The 27,998-nt window shown below is 39.4% G+C and overlaps 2 protein-coding genes across 2 annotated transcripts in view; one reads left to right on the top strand and one right to left on the bottom strand.

Annotated features, from left to right (window-relative positions):
- Positions 1–27,998, bottom strand: part of LOC137262209 (large ribosomal subunit protein uL11-like) — a 394,062-nt gene that overhangs the window by 247,655 nt on the left and 118,409 nt on the right. The window lies entirely within an intron of this gene.
- LOC137261964 (cubilin-like) lies at positions 59–27,962 on the top strand. Its single transcript, XM_067799771.1, has 21 exons — positions 59–74; positions 1,316–1,552; positions 2,146–2,244; positions 4,767–5,003; positions 7,201–7,299; positions 7,903–8,124; positions 10,118–10,210; positions 11,988–12,236; positions 12,754–12,852; positions 13,449–13,682; positions 15,119–15,211; positions 17,163–17,411; positions 17,766–17,864; positions 18,483–18,716; positions 22,591–22,713; positions 23,245–23,481; positions 23,853–23,951; positions 24,871–25,104; positions 26,110–26,202; positions 26,494–26,736; positions 27,856–27,962. Exons 1-21 carry the CDS (start codon positions 59–61, stop codon positions 27,960–27,962), a joined length of 3,396 nt encoding a protein of 1,131 aa, XP_067655872.1.

The raw sequence follows: 27,998 nt of genomic DNA, 5'->3' as shown, positions 1-27,998 counted from the left end.
TGGACAAGACAATCCAGTGCTCAACAGCATGAGCATTTATCTCAGCAATTGGGAAGCGATGACGTGCCAGCCAAGTAAGCGAGCCTGGATCGTTAGTCGTCTTTTATCACGATGGACAGACAAATGTATGCTAACGACCAACAATGAGTAAGGAGAGTGTATCAGATGTATGAAAAATATCACAACACAAGAGGCGGTTAACGTCAACCTTGTGCATTGATGCAGGCCTGGTACCTACTCACTGTAGTCACAACACGTCGATGAACGTGAAAGGTCATTCCATATCCGGAGTTGAAGTTCTTGTTGGAGCATGTAACGTCACTCCTCTTCCAGAATCGGAATGGGTGACAAATCAAGGAGTTTTACTATTGTACTCCTGTGCAACTTGAGCAACGTCCGGTGTATAGTCGAAACTCTGTTGCAAAAGCGGTAAAGCGACCGTTTGATTCAGCAATAGTATAATATTCTGGTGACGTATACTTCCTATTGTGTCAGTGGAAATGTTCTGAATTAAATATATGGCGTGTGGAAGCGCCCAGCAGCGGAGGCGCCATTGTCACAGGGAACCATAAAACAAGGTCAATGAATGTTGAACCGAGACAAGGCATATGAACTTGATGAACAGATGTTTTGTCTGACGTCTGCACTACTTAAGACTTCATTGAGTGGATATTACCCAGAGTTTGACATGAAATATATACCACAACAAATCTGAACATTACCGACAAAACTGATGTTCGATTCAACTCACTGCCTTGACTTTGAAGCCTTGACTAAATGGCGCGTGACCTTTGTTTCACCATACGCTCACCTTTTCACGGCCACCCAGTATCGATCATCACTGGGACAGTGTCGATGGCTCTTCTCACAAAGACATTTTAACGCGTTCAGTTTCTGTCCAGATGTCCTATCTTCTAAATGATAAGTGTTCCTTATATGATGGGAGTATCTACTAAATATTTCTAGACCAAGTTCCATACCACATTGTTGGTTTTCACGGCTGATGATGAAGATTGTTTGGATTTAATTAGTCCAGTTAGTGTATTATTTACCTTGATATATCACAGTCGCCGGATCAACGAAATAAACACTCTGTTAAACACGCAGCTGGACTGAAATGAGTATCTGGTATGCGTATTTTTAGTTCGTGTATGATATGAAAATTACAAATAGACCGTCCTCAATCTTAAATAATGTGCTGCTGTGAGTTTCAGATTGCAATACCGTTTTGTAATTAGTGATGCGATCACTGTCAAGAATTGCTATGAGCACACATGGTTGTACAGTGTTATCACCTGTTCTCTCACATTGGCAGATGTCTGCTCCTTGGTGCTGACCACCAGCGAGGGTTCGATAACCAGTCCCGGCTACCCTGGCAACTACATGAACAACCTCAACTGCACATATGTCATCATGGGTGTGAGGCCAACCCAGATTATCACTATAAATATAAACGAACTGGACTTGGAAGACTGCTTCAGCTGCGATTGCGACTGGCTCATTATAGGCAATGATTCAAAGATATGCCGGAAAACAAGTCTCCACAAGACATGTAAGCAATAAATCTGTTTGAAGCATCACACAGTGCATCTGTCTGGCGCGTTTCTTGATTGGTCTGTGTGATATGCCGGTTTCATTGTCTTTATTGCCCGCGTGGTCAATATAGTTGCACACTAATCTAGTACATGATCGCGAGTGTCGTATCGCGTTAACCTGTGCCGTCACCACTTAACTTGACCTGATCTAACGATTTGAGTGGAAAACAATGACCTCTCATTTAGGTCGCGGTGTGACGGAATAACTTTCTCTCACATTAGAAGCATATGCATTCATTCATTCTACAACAAAATTCTTCCGCATCCTCTTTGTGACACGGTTTCGGTTTGAAACTATAAAAATAACATCAATTTTTTGCAGGTAGGACGTGAGTAAAAATTAAATATCACACTCGGTTAAGTACATTTTGGCCATATCCTATAGGATGGACACTCGTTTCGTGTAATCCGTACGCGTGGAGTATTCACTATTTATGATATATATGATATATGATATTTCTGATAAATGTATGTAATACGTCTAAGTGAGGTATCTGTGTCATTTATTGTTTGATACTCTTCCATGCTAAGAATGAAGCTTTTGTTTCAGATACCTTTCGGGATAGATTCGTCATCCAGTTTGAAACTGATGTCAACGTCACTGGAAGGGGGTTTACAATACAATACTCCATTGCCATGGACACACACGGTACACCTCTTCATTGCCTTGATAGTATATCTAAATACTTACGTATCGACATTTTTTGAAATATTAATTCGGCCCGCAAAATATACTCTAAATAACGTACACGATAACCGATCCGCGCCTGCATGGTGTTCAACATTGTTCGTCAAAACTTTTGTCTTAGGGTTATGAATAGCTATTTTGGCAAGTGTATCATGGATACTGAAGTTTTCGATCAGAATCAGGATATCAGTTACATTATATGATTCTTTACGCAGCTTATACCAAGACAGGCGAACGCAAATGAGGTGATTTACACTTGAATACAGATAAATGCGTTTGTCCACAGTTTGTGAAAAAGCATCAGCTCCTGTGTGGACGGTTATTTGTGTTTAGTGATTCCCAAAGTATTTGAATGTTTGTAACTATAGTCTCTACATTAACGTTTAATCATTACTGGAGAAGTGCGTGTTGCATAACTTTTAGTGCCACTTATTATATCCCTTAAACTTAAATGTGTGAAGGCACTTGACTTGTCGAAAGTCATTTCCAATTGAAGGAAATCAAGTTACCCTCCTAAAAACGTACCGATCATCGGTCTGTTCAGAACTTTTAGTTACTGTGTCTCGTCATCTAAGCCTTTTCTTGATTCCTTCACAACTTCACTTATTGTCAGCCTCTACCTCGAAGCTGACGAGCCATCTTTTAATCAAAACCGAATAAAATTAACTTTTAACAACAAAATTAACAACAAAACTATGTTCTAACAAGTACAACCCTGCATATAACTGTGTCTTCACTCACCTAGGTGGATCTGTACAACAAAAAATTCTTCTCCTGTTCTGCCTCCTGGTATAACAGTGAAATCTTTCCTTTCTGCTGCTGGCACTGATCTAGAAAATATGTAGCTCCTTCCCGTTTGCTTTCCTCTCCTCCTTGGCAAATTTACCTTAATCTTCACAATTTGAAACTTCACAATCAAATGAATTACAATATAAATAAAATACATACAAATACCTATTTACAGATGGATCTAAGGGTGGTGACGCGGTGTCTTGTACCATTTTCATTGGATCCAGAACAATCTCTTTCAGAATACCGAATAACTGCTCCCTTTGTACAGCAGAATCCAGAGTCATATTGGCAGCCCAATAATATATTTACAAACATCCGAAACCTAAACAATATATCATTCTTTCAGACCCTCTTCGTACATTCAGACTCTTTCTAATAAACATGCACTTTTAACAGAAATTGTTGAATTATATGACGAGCTTGTACTGGCCAATGCTTCATCGTCTTTTGTTGGTTGGCATTTCTGGGAACACAACGGCTTCTTGCTTCTAAGGTAGCGCTCAACAAATCTGTGACACCACTTCTTATCCCATACTCAGATTACAAAACTGCTATTAGATCTTATATCAGTGACTTAACGCAAAAGAAATGGAACGCCCAAGTACATTGCATGAAATAAAACTCTGTATTGGTTATAGTACTACTTGGGTTGTCAGTCCAGATTTGAAGAAGTCGTCATGCGACGATGTCGCACTGGCGCTACTAGATATACTCATGAATACCTCGGGAGGAGCCTCCGTTTTGCATCCCTTGTGATGAAAGACTCACGATCAAGTTTAACTGTACAGATGTTTCCATCACAAGGGATAAATATTTCAATGTCAAAACAGTGAAGGATATTTTAATGCTAGCATTTAATGATTGAATTTTTCAAAATAAATAGAATTATTAGATAAGTTTTGATAAATAGTTTGGAAATACATATATTTTCGCATTGGAAATTTAAAGGAGCAACTTAGATTGTGAGTGAGTTTGGTTTTACACCGCTCTTAGCAATGTTCCAGCAATATGGCGGCGGTCTGTAAATATTCGCGTCTGGACCAAACAATCCAGTGGTCAACAGCATGAGCATCGATCCGCGTAAGTGGGAACCGATGACACGTGCGGACCAAGTCAGCTAGCCTCACCACCCAATCCCATTAGTCGCCTCTCACGACAAGCACAGTCGCCTTTGATGGCAAGCATCGGTTGCTGAAGGCCTTTCCCACAGCGAACCTTCACGTGTCTAATATTTTAAGAAACAGAAGTAATGTGTATAATATCATAAAAACAACGCAAACAATCACTGTGTAGTTACCATTGCTGTGAGGTGAAGGTGATGGTGATGAGCGTTGGTACATAAAGGATCATATGTTGATCACTGGATTGTCTGATCCAGACTCGATTATGTACAGACTGCCGCCATATGGCTGGAATATTGCTGAGTGCGGTGTAAAACTCCACTCACTCACTCACTCTCTCTTAATATATTAACTGAGATACGATTAGTCTCATTCACATCAAGTGAAACATAGACAATGCAGACAATGGTATGAGGATAGTCAGAATCAGATTGGTGGGGTTGACCTGACACGAGGTAAAAGCTTGTGTATTTTTAAAACGCCATTGCAGAATGTTCTCTCCTTTGTTTGTCGAAACATGTTCAAAGCACAAAAGATTACAATTACAGTCTTGAATTCTGTCATTATCAGACAACTGCACGACGACGTTGACGGCTAGTGAGGGTGTTATCACCAGTCCTGGCTACCCAGAAAACTACATCAACAGCCTCAACTGCAGGTATGTCATCGTGGGTGATGGAGACACCAAGATCATCACCGTGGAGCTGGAGGAACTGGACTTAGAGGCAACTACCAATTGTGCCTTCGACTCTCTCATTATAGACGATGGTCCGATACTCTGCTACCCCATTACTTTCAGCAAGACATGTAAGCGTTGAATCATTTTAAAGGAAGAATGTGTATGAGACGTATGATCCGTCTGTGATACCCGAATGTGATCCATCTGCATGATCTGTTGCTAGAAATGTTGCCTTGACTGAGTGATAGGTCCGAAAATAATTGAATCATTCTGTGACACGTCAATGTGAAAAGTTTGTATGTTACATGTGTATACCATGTGTGTGAGCTGTCTGTATGAATCGTCTGTATAATTAGTACATGTGATCCGTCCTTGTCCTGTGTCAATGTGACACCACTGACCACTTCTGGGCCGTACCCAAACAAAAGTTGTTTTTCCAGAAATGGTGATAAACTTTTGAGAACTGTAACATTTGTTTTCCAGCCAAAATAACTACCTAATATAACCATTAAGGCGTTATTTTCACGTCTCCCTTGACCAGCATCTGTAGAAGCCTTGGTGAAAAGTTTAAAACATGTACAGACCCCATATCCGTTCGATCACCGTCCGTTCAAAACTGGATTATAGCTCCCTTGTCCGTGGTGAAGACTGAAAAAACAATCTTGTGTCTATTAGACTGCTCCTGTTAACACTCAACTCCGAAGCCGATTTACCATCTCTTAACCAAGGCCGTATAAAATATCCTTACAGCATAAAACTAAACTATACTCTAACGAGTCAACCGTGCATTTATCAGTGTCTATAATCATGTTCATAAGGATCTGTTTGGCAAGAATACGTCTCTTATTCCGTCTTTAGGAATAGGATTAGTTACAAATTATATCTCCTACTTGCATTCTCTCTTCTCGCCCTTGGCAATGTGTGAGGCCACAAGTCGACCTAAACTGAAACTTATAAATATCAGAAACTAATAAATTACAATATAAATAAGAAATTAATCGGTTGAATAAAATATGATTCATACAAATCCTTATTTACAGATGAGTCCCTAGGATGGTGATGCAGTGGCATGTGCCACTGTCATTGGATCAAGAATAATGTCTTCAAAATTACAGGATAAATGATCTTTTCAACATCCACGTTTACCAGAAATTATTCAATCATGTTAAATTAATGATATTGCTACTAGCCAATACGGCATGGTCCTCTGTTGGTTACCAACCAACTGTTACACCTACTTGGGCTGTCAGTCTAGATTTGAGGAGTGAATTATGCGACGATGTCGCATTGGCCATTCGCGATATACCCTCGAATACATGTAAAAAGGTGAGGATTTTCCGGTTTGCTTCCTTGTGATGAAAGAATCAGGATCAAGCATGTCCTGCTTGACTGTTTTGATTTTTCCACCACAAGGGATAAATATTTCAATGACAAACTTTGAAGGATTTTTAATTGTTAATTGTTGTTCCAGTATTGCTTTTTAAAAAGAGAGTCATTAGATATATTTTGATTAATATTGTGTAAATAGATAAACATTTTATTATACTTGATACAACTGAGGTCTTTAGAGGCCGTGGTTTTGGAAATCCCAAAACATTCAAAGTAAATTTGATTTTGTTTTAATAATGTTTGATTGTTTGGCTGCATGTGACCTTTAAATTAATTCACGTCTCCCAATTTGTCAGTTGCTCACCGTGTCAAGATGGCTGGACCAGTCAAGCTGGCGAGGCTGGAATTAACTGTTGAACAGAAATTCAGCTGATAAAAGATGTTGATGCAGTTCCTCGACTTACTCAAAAAGATATTGCATTAAGTACCAATTGGCAAGAAAACAGTTTCGGACATTTTGAGACAGCGTCAATTTTTTTTAAACTAAATTTGAAGAAAACATCAGTACTAAAACAAATCGTTTGAATTTGACAAAAATTAACACACTGACGCATGGTTGTTTTTCAACTGCCCGCAATAAAAACATGCAAATTTCCGGCCCTATTGTGACCATATGATGACTATCAACACGCTGTTCAGTTGTATTTTGCAGCACACGGAAAAAAATCATTCAAGTTCGCCAAACCAGTACGCTCGCTATACCAGTAGAATTTGCAGGTCCAGTTTAGAGGGCTTCCATTGTACGCATCACACAAGTGCGGGAATGAATCGGTGATAAATCGGTATGATAAAACTGTATGAAGCATCTACTTAATACGTATGTGTGATGCGTCTGCGTGACATCTGTATGTTACATCTGGGAGGCACAACTGCATGATACATCTGTGTGATATGCCTCCATTCAAAAATCAACTCCATCCTAACATTTTTTTTCAGATGTCTTCCAGGATAGATTCGTCATGGCGTTCAGAAGTGATGGTAGCAACACTCGAAGAGGTTTTAAGATTCGATATTCTATTGGCATGGACGCGCAGGGTACGAGATTCATTAACTTTTCAGATAGTATTCACTGGCTATAGTAATGTATCGTCTTAATGATTTCATATTTCATTTCTATCTATTTATTATGCATTCAACCTCAAATGGCTCACATGAACCCACATCATGGCAACCGATAGTGAGTGAGCGAGTTGGGTTATACGCTGCTTATAACAATATTCCAGCAATATCACGGCGGGAACACCTGAAATGAACTTCACATATTGTGCCCTTAGGGACAATTGACCCAGGCCTGCGTGACGATCGAACGCTTTAACCACTGGGCTACCCCATCGCCCCTGGCAACCTAGGGCGTATGTGTATATCCACAATTTATGTTTTCTGATTATATGTTTAACCGGTATGCTGGTCGGGAGCGTAGGAAAAGAGTGAAAAAGCTAACGAAGCATATGTGAGAAGGTTTTATATTGAAAGGATTTGTCTGTTAACAAAGTTGGTCTACAGTTTGTGGAAACCCACGTAGTATGAAAAAGAAATATCCCGATCTCAAAAGATGACCTTGACGCTACCGTTAAGTAGAACAAACCCATTCCTGCATTTTTAAGATGTGAATAAGTAAATTTAATCCCACTGTTGCAGACAACTGCACGATCTCCCACATTAAGACATCTGGACAGATATCGACGCCATGTTCCTCCTGCACCAACTGCACCAACACCATCATTGGCAGTGGGAAGTTGCAAACACTAACCCTGGACTTCGTCTCTGTCAACTTCACGAACAACCCTAACTGTGATGCTGGGTGGTTCACTATAGATGGCGGACAGAAAATATGCACTTCAATTCCCTTTCGAACCACATGTATGTAAGCTTATGCTATTTGTTAGATTTTCTGAAAATACCCAGTGCTGACTCCTTTCTATTATACAGGTAACATCTGAAACAAATCAATACTCCCGACAGATAACTAATTGTTGTTTGCAATGACAGCGTTTTAAACGCTGCTGGAAACCATATAGTTGAAAACTAAAGACCTACAAGGACTACATGTTTCAGAAATAATTGGTTGACAGCCAAAGCCCAGCCTGGCAGATTATCCACAATCCTTCTTAATATCACGGAACAATGTTTTTTTCTGTATGGAGACAAACTTAATTAATATCATATGGATTCCCTGAGACTCAAACGAATTGCCTGAGGTTTTACCATTTCAGGAAGTTCAGAAAGTTTAGCTTTGTCAAAATATTTGATATTTAATATGGCTCCACACTTAGATTAGCTGATATCGTTTAATGCCCAAGAAGATTTCCTCCCTCTCATTTACCTACGTACACATGAAATCCAGCTTATACTCCAGCACTCGTAAGTTACAATCAGTCATGATTTTTATCAAGATGTAAAACAGCATGAAACGAGTGATCAAGTGTCATTCGAGTGAATTGCTCATATCACTTCCGAATGGAACTTAGATCACTGCTACCTGGAGGCAATTTCCATACACATTTTATTTCTACATGCGTTTTATTTCCTTTGAGGTAATCCGTCGATCTACAGCTACCATAAATGCTTTCTGTGACAGAGAGGTGTGAGACGTCAAATGTATCTGCCTGGCCTGTCAGAGCATAATTCGATCGTAATAACGATAATTTGGGATATTGGTGTTAATTCTGAAGGCACACTGTTTTCCAAAGACACAAGGTGGTACGTCCCTGACGTTTTATCCTTGTTGGTATGTAAACCCAATGAATACACCTGAATTCGCTGTGAAACAGAACACGTATAGTATGACCAGAATTATTGAGAATTTTAGGAACTGGATTTCTATTATAAGAAACCTTGACCAGTTATCAAGTTCTCGGTTTTATTCAAGAGAGAGAATCCTTTTTCATTAGTTTGTGACGAGTTTACTTGCTATCAGAATGAACGATTTAGAGAAGACATTCATTTTAGAGTATTATAAAAAGTATGATTATAATCAGATTTCAAGTAGAACAAGTAATTCCACTGTTTATAGTGTTTTGAAACATATTGCAAATGGATATGACATTGAGCACCAGGGAGGCGCAGGTAGGCCCAGAAAATTAACAGGAGTGACAGGGGGCGGCTTGGTATTCTTGTTCTTACGAAGGCTTTTAGAAAACTTAAGGCTGGATATGACTGATAGAGGAACTGTGGCTGTCTGTAAGGAGACAATTAGAACTGAGCTGCATGCAATGGGTTGGCAGGAAAGTCAAGGAATTCCATCACCGACTATGAAATCTGAACAAAAGGAGCAAAGGTTGAACTGGTGCTTACAGCATAGAAATTTTAACTGGAGCAATGTGATTTGCTCAGATGAAAGTTCTGTGTGCCGGCTTCCTAATACACTGAAACTCTACTGGCCCAAAGAAACTGTAAAAACTGTTGTATCCGCTCCCAAAGTAAAGTCCCAAATTTAAGGTGTGCGGGGATATATCTGCGTCAGGGCATCACCCTTCTATGTATTTGAAGGGAATATGACCAGTGAGCGGTACACGGATTTGCTCGAAGGACATTTACTTCCATCTGGTCACGTTTTCTATGGACATTTGTGAATTTATCCTATCTTATAGTAGTGACCTAAATCCAAAGTATCTGTTCACCTGTCTTTGAATCTGGAGTTATGCTCCCATAATATTCACATTTATTGAGTGAGTGACAACATAAAAAGCATAGAGCATAGATGTTATAAATTATCTTTCCGGATATTACAGTAAATTGTTTCAACATTTTAACCATGCCACCACCAATTTGTGCATAATGAGTGTGAATAACCTTTGTGCACGATTCAATCAAATTTGAACGTGCAGTTTATCAAACGCTTCTTTTTTTTCAGATGCATTTTTTGGCAGTGTTGATATTGTGACCTACAGTGGAGATCCATCTGTAGTCTCTTGTGGTGGCTTTGTGGTCAACTACGTCATCCAAGGTACAGTTGTACTTTCTGTCAAATACATTCTTCTCATAAGAACTGAACATTAAAGCGCAATACGGTGCTTAGTTAAGGGACATTACCGGAGTTAAGTGAAGACCTTCTGGGACCTTTGTGTGTGTTTTGTGTTGCTCTCAATGCTGAATCAGTGTCACCTGGAACACTAAATATCAAAGGAACTCCCGCCTTTAAAGATGGTTAAAGATACAATATGCTATTCAATATCCACGTTTAATCTAAGTTATTGAATTACATAATCCTTATTTATAGATGGATCCGGATGGTGGCACATTGGCATATGTCACTGTCGTTGGATTCAATACAATATCTTCTCAACTGCTTGTTAACAACTCTATTTTCACAACAGAAGCCAATGCCATATCAAAATCCTTAAAATATATAACTAAAAACCTTAAATATAAACAATACATATTCTTTTCTGAACCTTTCTTGTCGTCAGACTATTAAAAATCTTTCTTGCAAACATTCACTTTTAACAGAATGGCATTTCTGGTACGCAATGACCGATTTTGCAGCACAACAAATCTGTGACCTCATTCAAAATGCTCGCCGAGAACTAGTATTAAAAGGCATCGAATCGGTGACCATACATCCCAGCTGACAGAAAAACACCGAAAGTATGCCCCGGCTAACAACGGTATGAGGCTGATGGACGCCAACAACAGCTATATTTCAAGGGCCCTGAACTACACACGTGGTACCGTACGTCTCTGGTTGGTACGAAATACGTTGCGAATGGTTTTTACGGATGAAAGTCGATTCACCATGTTTCATCATGACGGCCGGGTGCGAGTATACTGCCTCAAGGGAGAATCGTAATCAGAAAGACTAGCGCCAAACTGCCTCCAAGAAGTGCATTCATTTGGAGCACTCAACTTGAGCACTCAGAGATACAGAGGTGACATTCTTCAAACCATGGCAATACAATTTCTTCGCCAGCAACTACAGGGAACGCTTCTGCAGCACGACAGACTGTGGGAATTGTCCAGAACTTCTTGAACGCCTAGAATATCCAGGTTCGTACATGGCCACCACGCTCACAGGACTTAAACCCCATAAAGCATTTGTGGGATCATCTGAATCGGCATCTGACCCCCAGCGAACCGAAAAGAACTCGCAGACGCTCTTAGGAACGAGTGGAATAGGATTGCAAATGACGGCTTTCGTAGGCTGAAGACATCGATGGGACAGCGATATGGGCGTGTATCCCTGCTGAAGATGGTCACACCCTTTACTAAGGATGTGAATGCGTGATCAGGGACTTGAAATGACTGAGACATTCCATGACTGACCCATGTTGTATCTGTGAACTGTGCTATTCCTACCCTTCTGTCTATCGCTTGACACTTGCTTTTCATCTTTGATCAGTTTATCCCTGTTGGTGCATTGTCCCCTAAACGGCTTTAATTAATGTACTATTACTAACCAATTTCTAATACATGAAAAGGTGTTTGGGTGTAGATTATTCATGAACATGAACAATACAGCTTCCCATTTATGCGATGATGAATATACTACACCATGACTCATGTCTCTATAGACTGTCGGAACGTTTCTGTGTATATTCACAACTGATGATGTTTGCTTGACGTACTTGAATGAGGCAGACAAGAAAATTGCATCATACACTTTTTCTATAATCGCATACTACTGTTCTGTACTCAGAACAACTCGTTGCAGTAAAGTTAGGGTGATAAAGAGTTTAGGCCTGGACCGCAGGTGGTCATAGTTCTGTTTTCTGTCTCATTATCAGACACCTGTTCGACGACGTTGACCGCCAGTGAGGGTGTGATCACCAGTCCCGTCTACCCTGGCATCCCTACTAACTACCTCAGCTGCACGTACGTGATCGTGGGTGATGGACACACGCAAATCATCGCTATTGACCTGTTGAAGATAAATCTGAATTACTGTTCCGGCCATGGCTATGGCTGTAACTGCGACTGGCTCATAATAGACGATGGTCCTGAACTGTGCTCCCCAACAACCTTCCATAAGACATGTGAGTGATGAGCCGACTGGAAAGGAAAAGGGGGAGTGGACATGAATTCCCCGCATGTGTGATCTGTCAGTGTGGCCGATATGACCATATGATCCATCTGTGTGACTCGTCTATACCACCAAACTCTATAGACCGCATGCAAGGACCGTGTGGGTTTGTGTGTCTGTGTATCACGTTTTCATTCGAAATGACCCCGTGTACTGTAGTAACTCCCTGTGATGTGTCTACTTGGTCCGCCTTTGTAATGCTATTCTATTATATGCCCCTGGCATTTTAGCATACAATATGCCCATGTCTGTGTAACGTCCTACATCTCCGCGGTGCGTCATCATGTGTGTCTTACGTCGGTGTAATTATATATAGTCATCGAATAACAGGTGTTCATAGAAATCGAATATGAGTTGCTATTTTAACAGAGGCAGCATTCAACTTTCGCGTCTCCTATTTAGCTTTCTCTAGCCTTGGATTTGATGATGCAACTGTATCAACGATCATCGTAACAGCGTTTTGGTTTCAGATGTTCTTCAGGATAGATTCATCATCAAGTTCAGAACCGATTACAGAAGCAGCAGTACAGGGTTTAAGATTCATTATGCCGTTGGCAACGACACAAACGGTACACTATGACTTTACCTTTATATGCATTGTTGATTGGTAATAATCGGTTCTCCATTCTGCGCATGTTGTATTTCACGAAATCTGTTTCACAAGAGCTTAAATGAAATATCCTTTCATTTGCCACAACAATGCCAGAGCAGGTTGACTGTAACGGATGTGCATTTTGTTGAAGAGAAAAAAGAATTTCTCGGACTCAGTCGATGATTAATGAGGAGTTTAAGTGTAGTTTGTTTTAAACAGCTAATGCGATTTATTTGTCAGCTGTATCTGAAATGAAATGCAAACGGTATATCTTGGCATTATAGGGTTGTATGTATCCAAACCTGGAATTAAAGTTTGTGATGTAAATATAAGATGCCCATGAGGTTACTGAACTGGAAGAATAAGTAAATGTCAGTGTTGGCAATATGACTTCTACATGACTTGTTTACAATACTTAGGATGTATATGATCCCGTAGAAGTGCCTTCTAATTGTATGAAGATTGTCATCGTCCACTGTGTAATCGATAGTACTTCAAGCCCTGATGCAGTGCCTTACAAGGGTAGTCTGTAAGTTCTTGGGTTTCAGATGGTTAAGATAATGCATATTGCAGACACCTGGATTTCCACCCACACAAACACATCTGGACTGATATCGACGCCGAGTTCCTCCTGCAGCTGCGCCTACAACAACTGCACCAACACCATCATTGGCAGTGGGAAGTTGCAAACACTAACCCTGGACTTCGTCTCTTTGAACTTGACAACCAGACCTAGCTGTGATGCTGGGTGGTTCACTATAGATGGCGGACAGAAAATATGTACTTCAACTCCCTTTAAAACCACATGTAAGCTGAAGCAGTTCTGCTGTCTGTATTATTTCCCTCTTTCATTTGCATTCTTTCTTCGTTTTAAACCGTTTAGAGGTGAAAAACGAAACGTGCTGACACAAATAAATACATCTGACTAATAAAGACGCCTGTGATCTCAACGATACGTTTTGTATAGATAATTCGCAAAAACAAAGCGAATCAATGTGGACTTTTTAGTTACGTCATAAAGGACGGACGTCATGTCGCCGTTCAAATTACCTGTTAGTTCATTAGTTCAATTACATTAGTTCATTTCATGCAAAACGCCATCCGTATCACTTACTGTTGAAATGATTTCCATATATCTGTCGAATAATCATCTGATATCAATCATACTCATATGTGAAGATATACACGTTTTCTGCCGAGATCGCCGATGCGCGATACTTAGCGGTTGTTTACATCACTGACCGCTAACTAGGAAGTGGCCCTAGTCTGCGAATGATAAAAATTTAGCAATGTAACGAATATTGGTGAGTTTTTACCAACTTTGACAAATCATAACGTTTTTACGCCGACATGATTCCTCTAACTCACACTTCATAACGTTACTTCCTCGTTATGGAGGAATAGGAGTTTTTCACTAAACTCAAGAGTAGTAATACATCTGATGGATCAAGCAGTTGAAAGATGCAGATGTTAGAGGAGGAGTCTCTCCATTTAAAAACAACAAGCATTCACAAGAGAAGAACTGTTTGTATTATTTTAACCGATATTCCTAAGTAAAGCGAGAATAGGAAACGCCAGTATACCTAACGCCTAATACTTACCACATCAGAAAACAAGAACTGCCTCTTCTGTGACTCTGAAATACTAGTATATTGTTGCAAACATGTGGCCATATCCAATCAAACTAAAACATATTTTAGACAGTGTTATAACTTCAGATGGACTTAACTTTCCTTTAACTTTCCTATCGCAACGAGCCACGATGGACCACTCGCATAACTGACCTCTATCCAAGAAATCTGCTCTATACTGCATTAAAGTCAAATCTGTTTGACTGGCCTGTTACCGACTGCAGTTAGATATTTACACGGTGACGCTACGAAATGACAATACAGTTCAGAATGTTTTTGAATGGGATACTCGGAGACGCAGCATATGCAAACTAAACCTTCTGTGACCATAGTGTCTCATGGCGTACTAATAAGTGTAAAGTGATCCACAGATACCCATGTTAAACCTTGCATTGGGGTATCTTGAATAACTGTTTGGTAATGACAACAGTTATTCATGTAATTTCTCCTGATCCCCGAGGGTTATTTCTTGTTCGATGTCAGTAGGATATGAATGTTCATGTTGATGGACTGAAAGTATACTACTGTAATATACGCACTGTGCTTTATTTAATGTTCTGGCATTGTACGCAAAAGTTTCCTTAATTACTGTAGGCAGCATATAATTTTCAGATGCATTTTTCGGCAGCGTGGATATTGTGGCCAATGGTGAAGATACAGTTACACACTCCTGTGGTGGATTGGATGTCAACTATGTTATACAAGGTATTGTCTGTGTATATTTAGTTAAAATTAATTAAAATGCAGAGTGAAGTGGAGAAATTCCGTACATCTTTTTACGCACTTGAACTTTTTTTTTTAATTGTTGCCTCTATCTCAAGTTGTTTTGGGTGTGAGAGGGGGCAGCTCCGCCGATTCTATACAGTACATGAAGTGGGCAGCCTCCACTTACTTGAAAAGAAATGTTAAATCTCAATTAAGAATACTGAGTGAGTGAGTGAGTTTAGTTTTACGCCGCAGTCAACAATATTGCAGCTTTATGGCAGCAGCCTGTAAATAATCGAGTCTGGACCAGACAATGCGGTGATCAACAACATTAGGATCGATCTGTGCAATTGGGAACCGATGACATGTGTCAACCACGTCAGCTAGCCTGACCACCCGATCCCGTTAGTCGCCTCTTACGACAAGCTGAGTCGCGTTTACGGCAAGCATGGGTTGCAGAAGGCATACTCTACCCCGGGACCTTCACGGGTCCAATTAAACATACTGACCAGAGTGAGGCAATCTTTATGAATACAGTATGAAAGGTAATATCTTTGACTTACAGACACATCGCACGAACATGAGAGACAGTACACGTTTATCTGTCACACCTAAATGTTCCATTTTCCCTACAATGAGCCGTGATCATGTTTGTCATAGTTTTGAATCAGAACCTTGACAAGGTTAATGATTTCACTTGTTCTACTTGTCACTACGGCATGACTGAACTGTTGGATTTTTAAAATTTTCTTTCCTTTGTTACATTTTACACAGTTGCATATGTATATCATTGCTTATATAAACAGAAGGTGACAAGATGACCAGAATTTAGTTAATTGGTTAACTTACATTTTTGCTGTGTATTTCGTTAAGCAATAAAAGCATTTGAGTTCTTTCATGATCATTTCAAATTTTATTGATTTTTATATGTTCTATTTTTTAAAATAAATTGTTTCCTCATAATTATTGAAAGATTTATTGGTCCAAACTTGGTAGCAGAGAGCCATGACTGAACAGTCGATTGGGAGGTTAATCCCCCATTTATACCCATTTATCCTTACGTTGAAAAACGTAGAACAAAACATACGGATATATGTACCATAATAAATTGCAGTAATATGAACGAGAAAAGAAGGTCAGAGTTTCGTTAAAGGTTACGCTTTAAAACTGCAGAATGGGCCATAAGGTTTCCACGTCTATGTTAGACTGCCAGTCCATGACCATTGAATTGCATGAATGGCAGAACGACAGACAATGTTCTCCCTCTCTGAAATCTTACATCGCCAAAGTGAAATCTGAAGCCTAACATTGACACTCACGAAATTAGCTAGAGTGTGTCTGAGATAGAGCTTGTGTGTCTGCCGTCAGTCGATTCCTGTTTTTGGTTCTCCACCTCTGAACAGCTGTTTGCTTGTGGAGCTTGGTTACCTGATTTGAAGTCATCTAGGCCTTACGTATCACGAGGCGCCATGACCTTGAGTGATTTGTAGAGGTGCACGTCTCTGGCATCCTAGTCTTCAGACTGTGCATTTGTTTATTAAACTGCATTTGTGCAGTTAATGCAACGGATTGTCATTGCTGGAACAACAATGAAATGTATGAAAATATGTTAAAGATTTGCAATATTATTGCTATTAAATTGCTTCACTGTGGTAAACAAATGAATATGACCTTGGTTTTTTTCGATTATTGAAAAACGTAATGAAAACTAAACACATGTAAAGGTCAGAAAACAATATCCTGAAAGTCGACTGTGTCCTTTGTAGAATCATTGACCTTAGTTCTGGACATATACATGTTTCTTTATCAAATGAGAAAAGATTATGTAATGATGTCATCCGTCGTTGTAAGTTTAGGATGATAATGAGTTTAGGCAGTTCATTATGTTATAGTCGTCGGGAAATGCCTGGACCGCTGGTAGTCATAGTTCTGTTTTCTGTCTCATTGTCAGACACCTGTTCGACGACGTTGACCGCCAGTGAGGGTGTGATCACCAGTCCTGTCTACCCTGGCATCCACACCGACTACCTCAGCTGCACGTACGTGATCGTGGGTGATGGACACACGCAAATCATCGCTATTGACCTGTTGAAGATAAATCTGGATTACTGCTACAACCGTGGCTATGGCTGCAGTTGCGACTGGCTCATTATAGATGATGGTCCTAAACTGTGCTCCCCTACAACCTTCCATAAGATATGTAAGTGTTATCTGTCAGCGTGATTCGTCTCATTAGTCCATCTACGCTGCCTCTGAGTCACTTGTAGGCTAGAGGCCTTATTGGCATCTCGCGACCCGGCGTACTTTTCATTGCTGGGTAAACAGGGCCACATTTCGAACAATGAGCTGAGCAGACAGCACATTAACTTATGTTTCAGTTGGGGTCAGCACCAAAACTCTTGAAGACGTCAGAAAACGCTCACGATCACCTGTAAAACTATTTTCCACCGTTGAAGATAATCAGTATAATCCGCGTTTGTGACCTGGCTGTTTAATACATATCTGTTGTTCAACTGCTTGATGCATTGTTTATGTAACAATGTTTTTGTTTCAGATGTTTTTCGGGACAAATTCATCATCAAGTTCAGAACCGATTACAGCAGCAGTAGTAGAGGATTTAAGATTCATTATGCTGTTGGCAACGACACAATCGGTACACTATAACCTTACCTCTATATGCACTGTTCATTGGTAATAATCGGCTCTATTCTGTGTCTCACGAAGTCTATTTCGCAAGAGTTTAAATCAAATACCTTTGCATTTGCAACAACAATACGAGAGCAAGTTTGTCTGTTATGAATAACAGATGTACATTTTGTGGAAGCGAAGAAAGGATTGTCTCGGACTCGGTTGAATTTCTTGATGATTAATGAGGAGCTGAAGTGTAATTGTTTGAAAGAAATATTGCGATTTATTTGTCAGCTGTATCTGAAAATAAATATATGTCATGTGGGGATCCGTTTGAGTGAGTCCAGCTCTTGGTATGTTTTGTCGGAAATGGAAACGCAAAAGGTGATAAAACCTAAACCATAAAGTTTGTGATAAAATAGAAAAAAGAGGCACGACAAGATGTATGGTGATAAAAAGAAGCATGCGAAATACACTTCATAGTTCTGTGTCAACTGTTGTGATCTCATTTTTAATGAATCGTTCATGCTTCTCTCACATAGTACAGTAAAAGCCACATTTGTAATTTCCTGGGATTGGGGATTGGCTTGGTGGAGACTGATTGAGATGGCGAAATATTTACCTCAATGTTTCAATGTTGCAGATACCTGCACTTCCACCCACTCAAAGACATCTGGACAGATATCGTCCCCTTCTGCATCCCGCAACTGCACCTTAAACGACTACATCAACACCATCATTGGCAGCGGGAAGCTGCAAACGCTAATCCTGGATTTCGTCTCTCTCAACTTCACGACCAGCCCTAACTGTGATGCTGGGTGGTTTACCATAGATGGCGGACAGAAAATATGTACTTCGACACCTTTCATGACAACATGTAAGTTGAAACACTGATGCTGTCTCCCTGCTTCCATGAAAACTTGTTTTATAATCAGAGTTGAATGTTGACACATTAAAACTCAACAAAAGACAAAGATTCAAGATTCAGTTAAAGATGTGTTATACATATGTAGATTTATAGCAACAATATCGTACATATTCAAACTGAAAAATTCTTTGAGAATCTATCACAAGTGTGCGATTGTACACGTTTCTGGACTTGCACGTGTTTAAGCTTGCTGTCTGAAAAATAGAGGACCTCAAAAACTACATCTCCAAAGAAGTGAAATGTAAGCACGAATGTATGTATGTATGTATGTATGTATGTATGTATGTATGTATGTATGTATGTATGTATGTATGTATGTATGTATGTATGTATGTATGTATGTATGTATGTATGTAACATAAGTGTACTAAAGAAACTGTGTACACCGGAAAATATGAATGTAGGCACACAACTCATTTATACATAACTACAGGTGTGAACACAGTACGGATTGGAGACAATCAGACGCTCATGCACGTGCCAGGCAATGAGACGTCATTGATGGTGGCCTATGGGCATACAATGTATTACAGCAGCTGCACACAGCAAGTGAAACTCAGGAATGGCTGTCACCGTCGAAAACGTCATCTCGTTCAAATGTTCACAACTTCACATCAGAAGATGGCCATATGGTGACGCCGGGCAATATACTTCAAACTGACCCGTTTTGTCCTTCCCCTACTTATCGTATTTCATCTTGCCTATTGAGGTAATGCATGAATCTCCCGCTGGTGTAACTGCCCTCTGCGACAGGAAGGTCTGAGAGATGTCAGTTGGTGTGGCCTGTCATAGCACAGTGCCCTCTGCGACAGGAAGGTCTGAGAGATGTCAGTTGGTGTGGCCTGTCATAGCACAGTGCCCTCTGCGACAGGAAGGTCTGAGAGATGTCAGTTGGTGTGGCCTGTCATAGCACAGTGCCCTCTGCGACAGGAAGGTCTGAGAGATGTCAGTTGGTGTGGCCTGTCATAGCACAGTGCCCTCTGCGACAGGAAGGTCTGAGAGATGTCAGTTGGTGTGGCCTGTCATAGCACAGTGCCCTCTGCGACAGGAAGGTCTGAGAGACGTCAGTTGGTGTGGCCTGTCATAGCACAGTGCCCTCTTATTAAATTCAGTTTTCAGCAGCACATCTTTGGAACTCTCTCCCCACAAAGCTGAGAACTATTTCGTCATATGAACTTTTCAAAAGCCTTGTCTAACCCCACCTTTTCCCTGATAGCTGGTAGCGCTTTGAGTATGCAATGCATACAGTTTAAGCGCAATACAAGCAGGCCATATTATCATTATGTGTTTTATAGACTAAAACAGTATGCAGCAGAGAGGGTTCGAATGATCCTGGCACGGTCGGGTTGGTAAGGCTCAGCATCAACTCAGGGTCCTTGCCCCTCTACAAGTTCTATCACAAAGTGCCCCCACGTTCATCACACCCCAACCTCCCATGTACACATGAAGCCAAGGCTTCACACACAGTATTATGAGATGGGTGGTGATAATTCGATTAATTCAGTGTAAATTGTGATAAAGTACGGTTGCAATATGTAATTTGCGAACTCTCTAGTTCCTTCCTGACCTCTCACATGTTGATGTCTATTCGTGTATGACCTCATCGGATACGTTGGAAACTTACCCATTGCATGCAACAGACAAACAGACATTACGATTGAAATACAGGGTCTGTTAGTTGTAGTCAGTTGTAGTACTGGTAGTGCTGGTTTACTTCTTAGTTTTCATACAGTGGACAGGGATGTGGCTTATGCTTTTAGATTATTTATATTGTTACAGGTATTTAAACTCACAAAGGTTTCAATTGCTGCAGGGTGGGTATGCTGGCGTGTGAAATAATTATTTCTTATTTCAGAAAGTTTAGGAATGTTTAGAACTTTACGTTGATATGGTAGGAGGTCACAGGAAAGTAGTGCTCAACGTTAAGTAAAGATGTAAATTGTGACTATTATTTACATTTAGATGAAGAGTCAAATGCAGTGAGCCAAATTGAAGGAAGCAGTCTTAAAATCGTTGCTTGAAGACAGATATAAATGTTTCAACCCACTTCTTGTGAGATCCTTACAAACCCAAAACCATACTGAAACCATACGTGTGAAGTCCAGGTAGATTTATTGTTACCATCCAGAGATTTGAGTATTTGGTAGGCTTCATCAGGGAGTCTATGGAGTTGTAGTTGCAACTGCCTGCACAAGTACATTATTGATCTAGAAGTATAGTGGTACTGGAATGAGAGTCTGACACACTCTCCAAGCACCATGCTATTGTTGGACTTTAAGAAATGTCTTCCAGAACTTGCTGCAATAAGTGATTCCCAGATCTCTGATCCATAACTCAGAATAGGTATAATCATGGAATCAAATATCGCACAAATGTCCTTGGATTAATACATCCCAGAAAATACAGCTTTTTACTTCAGCTGCCAGACAGGATTGTGCTTTAGTCCATGACAATTTAGGACTGAACACAATCCCGAAATATCTGTACATATTCACAACTTCGATGAGGACCACCATTTCTAAAATCAATAATTTGGGATTTGGCCACATTCATTCCTGTATCTGCACAGTTAGTTTCAAAAATATTAATTTTCTTTGCGAGCTATAAAGCAGTGTCTGGCACAGTCGGTACATCATCAGTAAATAGTAGAGGAAATACATTAGAAATATAAAGCCAGTTTTTGTCGTGAAAATGTTTAAAAATCTGCTGACTCAGAGTGCATCCTTGGCGGGTACCAATATTTTATTTGCGGTAGGGTGATAACTCCGAACGGTTCTTGTACAAGCGCACAGTATAGAATACATGTTGATAATAAATTTAAGAAATTTTCCCTTTACACTCTTTTCTATCAAAATCTCAAGAAGGATTAACAGAGTCGAATGCCTTGGAAAAGCCGATAAAGAGGCAAACAGAACCTTCCATCATTTTTCTTTGACAGATATTTAATGACCATAGCTTGAAGGGTGAAAATATGGTCTGTTATTGAACAATCACGTCTGAATCCAGCTTGTACCTCTGTAGTTGTATGATTATTATCACACCAGTGTTTTAGTTTATTGTCAGCTCTTGGGGCTAGAATCTTGCATTGGAACTAATCGATAGTTATGTGGATCTGTCATTTGATGCTTTCCCTCAACATTTTGGAAAACCGAACTATCATACAATATGTTCATGCAACAGCTTAGTTAATAAAAGTGAAATACAGTTCTTAGTAGCATTAAAGAATTCCCAAACTAATCCATCTGCTTCTGGTTACCTATTATTTTTAATATTTTAACTCAGAAATACCTCCTCTTCTGAAAAAGAATAATTTATTACAGCAAAATGTTCATCCTCTATATCAGTGTCAGTATCCACTTTGGTCCACACATCCAGTTTAAAAGTTCATTAACGTGTTTAAACCATTTATCTACAGGTTTGCATGGAGTAGCTGAAAGGTTCACCTTACACGATTTTAACAGTTTTGGAAACTGTTTGGATCATTCCTAGATTCACTGAGTCTTTTTCTTTGACTTTGAAAATAATGTTCTTTCTTTCAGTGGAATGTGACTTCAGAATGCCTTTTTGTAATACATGAAGGTATGAACTCCAACCGCCCTATGAGATCTCGGGACTGAGTATTTTTTGTGCTTGATATCCTCTAACTCATCAACTCACCACGGTGGCTGATGTATAATCATGGAACTATTATTTGGTACATGAGAACGGTCATTATAAAAAAAATATATACCATCAATGACCAAATTTATGTATGAGACATTTCCGGCCAACTCTATCAAATCTGAGGCGCAAACAAAATTAACCGAAACTTCTCTTGTTCCAGATGCATTTTTTGGCAGTATTGATATTGTAACCCATGGTGGAGATCGATCAGGGAGTTTGTTTGATGGCTTTGTTGTCAACTACGCTGTTCAAGGTAATATTTGTGATATCAACATCACGCTTAGTAGATGAACATCATAAGTGTCAAGTAAAGAACTTGGCTGATATAGAACAAATGGCGGTTTACATACATATCTTATATTATTGTGTTAAAAGTGTACCCTATGATTGGTGAGTATTGGTATAGAGTTCATGTGTCAGTATGTCCTTGTGGGGTTAAGTATTTTTCAGTACAAGCATTATTCATTTTGAAAGATTGAGCAAGCATAACCCAGATATTTTAAAAAATGTATATACTGATATATACTGATATAATGATTAGTTCCGGTCTAGATTTATATGTTCCCTGAATCAACTCAAGACGTTATGACCTGGTTCTTACTATTCCCTATTCCTATGCTTGAGAACAATGTTATGATACATTATAAATATAAATAATATAAATAAAAAATATTCTTAAATAAAAAATATTCCATGTTGTCGGTATCTAGTACAGCACATTTTTTGCTGGTAGGTTTCAGTAATGATGGGTATGGTATCAGGAATTATAAGAAGATGACAAGTGGATTTAGTCCAGACCTGTTTTTTTCCTCAGACAACTGCAACATGACGTTCACCGCCAGTGAGGGTGAGATTACGAGTCCTGTCTACCCCGGGATCCAAACCAGCTACCTCAGCTGCATGTATATCATCGTGGGTGATGGGCAGTCACAGGTCATCGCCATTAACCTGTTGAAAATGGATCTTGCAAGGAATTCAGGCTGCGACAATGACTGGCTTATTATAGGCGAAGGTCCTAAGCTATGCAACAGCACAACGTTCCATAAAACGTGTAAGAATTAAAATCTCTGAAACGAAAAGGAAAGAGTGTGTTCATGATCCATGTGCGTGATTTTTCCAGGTGATTCATCCGTTTTATCGTCTGTGCGATGCGTTTGAGTGACCCATATGTCTCTCTGTGATCAAACTGTGAAAAGTGGTTGTGTAAACTATGGGATCCGCTTGTGTTATACGTCCTTGTTTTCCGTATCTGTTGTCACTTTCAACTCTTGAATTGGTCATGTGGAGAGAAATCATGGATGATCTTTTAACTTGAACAGACGATGAACAGCTTTCGCTTCCAAATCTCTTTGCTGTTACCATTTCAATGGCGTTGATAATGCAACGCCATCAGTGACCATCGTACAAATGTTTTTGTTTCAGATGTCTTTCGGGATCGATTCATCGTCAAGTTCCGAACCGCTTATGACACCAGCAGCAGAGGATTTTGGTTGTATTACTCTGTTGGCAAGGATACAAACGGTACACTATGTGATTACCTTACATACATTATTCATTTGTTACCGATTGTCGTCATTTCTGTTCTCCATAAAAAGTACGTATTTACATAGTTAACAGTAAATAACATGTATCAGCTTACATGTTCCTAGATTTTGTCACCTTATCAAATATTGCTGAGTTTGACGTTAAACAACAAACCAACCAATTAACATATAACATATGTCTATCCATACGATTTGCCCTTTTGAATTGTCTACATTTTATTGGGCTCCTACTGAAGAAAACATGTTGCAATTACACATTTATTTTTAAATAATCTGTATTGGATGTTTTGTTCATTCTGGCTGATGTATAATTGTGGAATCCCGTAAGGTTTGACGAAAGCAAATTTCACTACCAGTGCTGTATTTAAAAGAGAGACTGACCTTTAAATGCCGAACGCTGGCACATTCGCGATTATTGGTGTAGGTGTAAGTAGTTATATGTATATATTCGAGTTACCGCATGGGACATATACTACTTTATCTTACCTCACACAAATATGTCGCTGTCTCATTGGCTGTGCGCTCTTCTATTATTTTCTTGTATGTCCCCCTCGTAGAAGCGAGATGCATTGTAACCCTCGGGGACCATCGGTTGAGGTACCCTCGATGTTTGTTTATGTTCCCTGAGCCCGACAGTTATGGTTTGCGATATACTTTACATTTTACCTACATAATTCACAGACAATTGTGTTCGGCACTGACAGTTGGCCTACATGTATGACGATTATGAAAATATACTGAAAGATGGACTACGTTAAGTATCTTAACATTGGCACTGTTGTCATCTTTTCCAATGTGCTTGACGTCAGAACATATATATATATATATAACATAACTTTGTAAGATTGGAGATTGATGAGATGGAGAATAAATAGCGACTGGCATACATTTTGCAGATATCTGCACTGCCACCCACACAAACACATCTGGACAGATAACGGCGCCATGTTCCTCCTGCAACTGCACCTACAACAACTGCACCAACACCATCATTGGCAGTGGAAAGTTGCAAACACTAACCCTGGATTTCGTCTCTCTCAACTTCACGACCAGCCCTAACTGTGATTTTGGTTGGTTCACCATAGATGGCGGACCAAAAATATGCACAGAAACCACCTTTAAGACAACCTGTAAGCAGAAATAGTAATGTTGTCAGTACATATAGAAGTTTGATTACTAGTTTTTTGACCAAATGGCCAAAATTGTTTAGACCTCTTCAATACATGGATTTGTCAAATAACAGTGCACAAGTCTATTACGCCCTCTTTTGGTAATGTGGTGTGTTGTTATTTCATATTGTTCCCTTAGTGGCAAGTGATTGAATAGAGGTTTGCATGAGTATTACAGTTTAATCACCCAGACCAACATAAGTGCAGTGTAACGGATAAGCTTGAATTACTGTCACAACAATGCTGTTGCCGAAGACATTCAATTGAAAATTGAAAAAAGTATAAATTTCAAATTTCAAAGTCAACGCCATTTTTGTTTGATGAAAGATGTGCATATTCATGGGTGGTTATTTTTCTGAAGCCAAAAATACAAACGTCGTGAACAGTGGATAACAAAGGGGACAGTTTCGTAAAAAATGCTCGTAAAAAATGCCTTGATATGCGTTCGTCTTTTGAAGTCAAGTTAATTTCATCCTGATGTAACATATTGAAATACCATACGCACTATTGCTACCATACTCATTTCACGTATTTCTGGGACCCGTGGGCGTCCGAGGTAGAATAGGCTTTCAGAAAACCCATGCTTGCCATAAAAGGCAACTATGCTTGTCGTAAGAGGCGACTGACGGGATCGAGTGGTCAGGCTCACTGACTTGGTTGGCACATGTCATCGGTCCTCAATTGTGCAGATCGATGATCATGCTGGTAATCACTGGATTGTCTGGTTCAGACTCGATTATTTACACACCGCCGCCATATGACTGGAATATTGCTGCGTGCGGTGTAAAACAAAACTCACTCACTCACTTGTAATTCTGGACTGGATCCTCTGTAATGGCATATCTATTGGGCGATAAACAACAAACAATACACAAAATTCAAACTTTTTCAAAGGTGCACCAAATATACCACTGAGACGAAACTCACATGTAAGATGTAACCATAACAGAACCATTTTTATTGCAGATGCATTTTTCGGTAGCGTTGACATCGTGACGAATTCCGGAGAATGCTCCATAGAACCATGTGGCGGCTTTGTTGTCAACTACGCTGTTCAAGGTAGAGTGTGTTTTATAGACAAACCTCTTCTTGAATATTATATCAGGTGTAGTTAAGAAACATAATGGTTAGTTAAGAATGGTTAGTTAAGAATGGTAGTTAAGAAACAACTTCTTTGGCGTCTTTGTATTTATGGATTCCCTGTGTGTCACATGAATGTCCAACAATATGAACACAGGCACTAAAAAACCGTTTGCCTTTATGCAATTTGTGTCCCAAAGGTTTAATACGCCAAAACTCTACTTTCAACATGATATCTTCTATCGTCCAGCATTTACATTGTTATTTCAGATGTGAACAACAACCTACTAGTGTACAGTACAAATAGCGGCCAGTTAATCGGACCATCATTTCCTGGAACATATCCATATTATCTTGCTGACTCCACCTACATCATCGTTGGCCACTTCCCTCCACAAAATCTCACCTTAGATATCACGCTCACTACATATTCTTCAGGTTCATGTAGCTATAACAGACTGACATTGAATAGTACAGAGGATCTGTGCAACGAAGGAATATACAGGCGGACTTGTAAGTTTTGCATCTGATATGTGTGCATGTGATACACGAATCGTTTGTGGATATTATATGAGCTTCACAGTTGCACGCTAATCATGTAGCCTATCATCATCACACTCTTACAGAATCACAGTTAGTGATACCACTTTCATAGCACTCTTACAGTATTACAGTTAGTGATACCACTTTCATAGCACTCTTACAGAATCACACTTAGTGATACCACTTTCATAGCACTCTTACAGAATCACAGTTAGTGATACCACTTTCATAGCACTCTTACAGTATTACAGTTAGTGATACCACTTTCATAGCACTCTTACAGAATCACACTTAGTGATACCACTTTCATAGCACTCTTACAGAATCACAGTTAGTGATACCACTTTCATAGCACTCTTACAGATTCACAGTTAGTGATACCACTTTCAGGGAACATTGTTATCATTGCTATCTTACCAAATTGTTTTATGACACGTTGAATTTCTCGTCACTTGTGATATCAATATGTTTTTTGCAGCATTTAACAACAAACATATATACAAGTAGAGTAAGGCTATTTTCATTCTTCTTTGAATCATAGAATAGTATGTTTCAGGAACATGGAATCCTATTAATTCATGATGTAAGATACCTTCAGTCGTAGCTGTTTGCAAGTGATCTAATTTGCATATCTAGCATCATGTATCGATGGCACAACCAGTTGGAAATTTAAAGTAATTTAACTTGATGTTCATTATGTGAGATATTGGATTCACTCTACTACATCACACTTTTTGTGGTACAATCATGTCTTTATTTGTAGTTTAATCGTTGGCGATTAGTGGCAAAACACTGAAAGCAAAGTCGAGTGTACGATTACGACTGTATCTGAAGCATGTGTTCACGAATCCCTTTCAATGACGATGATATCAGGTGTCCTTGAAAGGTCAACCACATGCATATTCTGTGTACCACTGATGCGTCAAAGTGGAAAATGCCTCCACAATGTCTTCTACCATTTTAGTTTTCGTAAGGCACTGAACAGCATAATATTTTAATTTGGAGGTGAACAACTTGAGATGATATTTATATCAATATTATACTTTGTAAAATCGTCCCGATTTTAAGATGACCCTTTTCCTTTTTCAGATTTGGTAGAGGATAATTTCACCATAGAATTCAGTTGTCAATATAGTTCAGATTTTCTCATTCACTATGAGAAAGAAGATATAATAAAAGGTAAAACACACATGTAACACATAAATTCTATTTTTGTAACCAAGATGATCAAA

Source organism: Haliotis asinina, chromosome 14, assembly GCF_037392515.1.
Source record: "Haliotis asinina isolate JCU_RB_2024 chromosome 14, JCU_Hal_asi_v2, whole genome shotgun sequence".
NCBI classification, from domain to species: domain Eukaryota; kingdom Metazoa; phylum Mollusca; class Gastropoda; order Lepetellida; family Haliotidae; genus Haliotis; species Haliotis asinina.
Note: the sequence above shows the minus strand (reverse complement) of the source record. Positions and strands in the feature narration are given on the sequence as shown.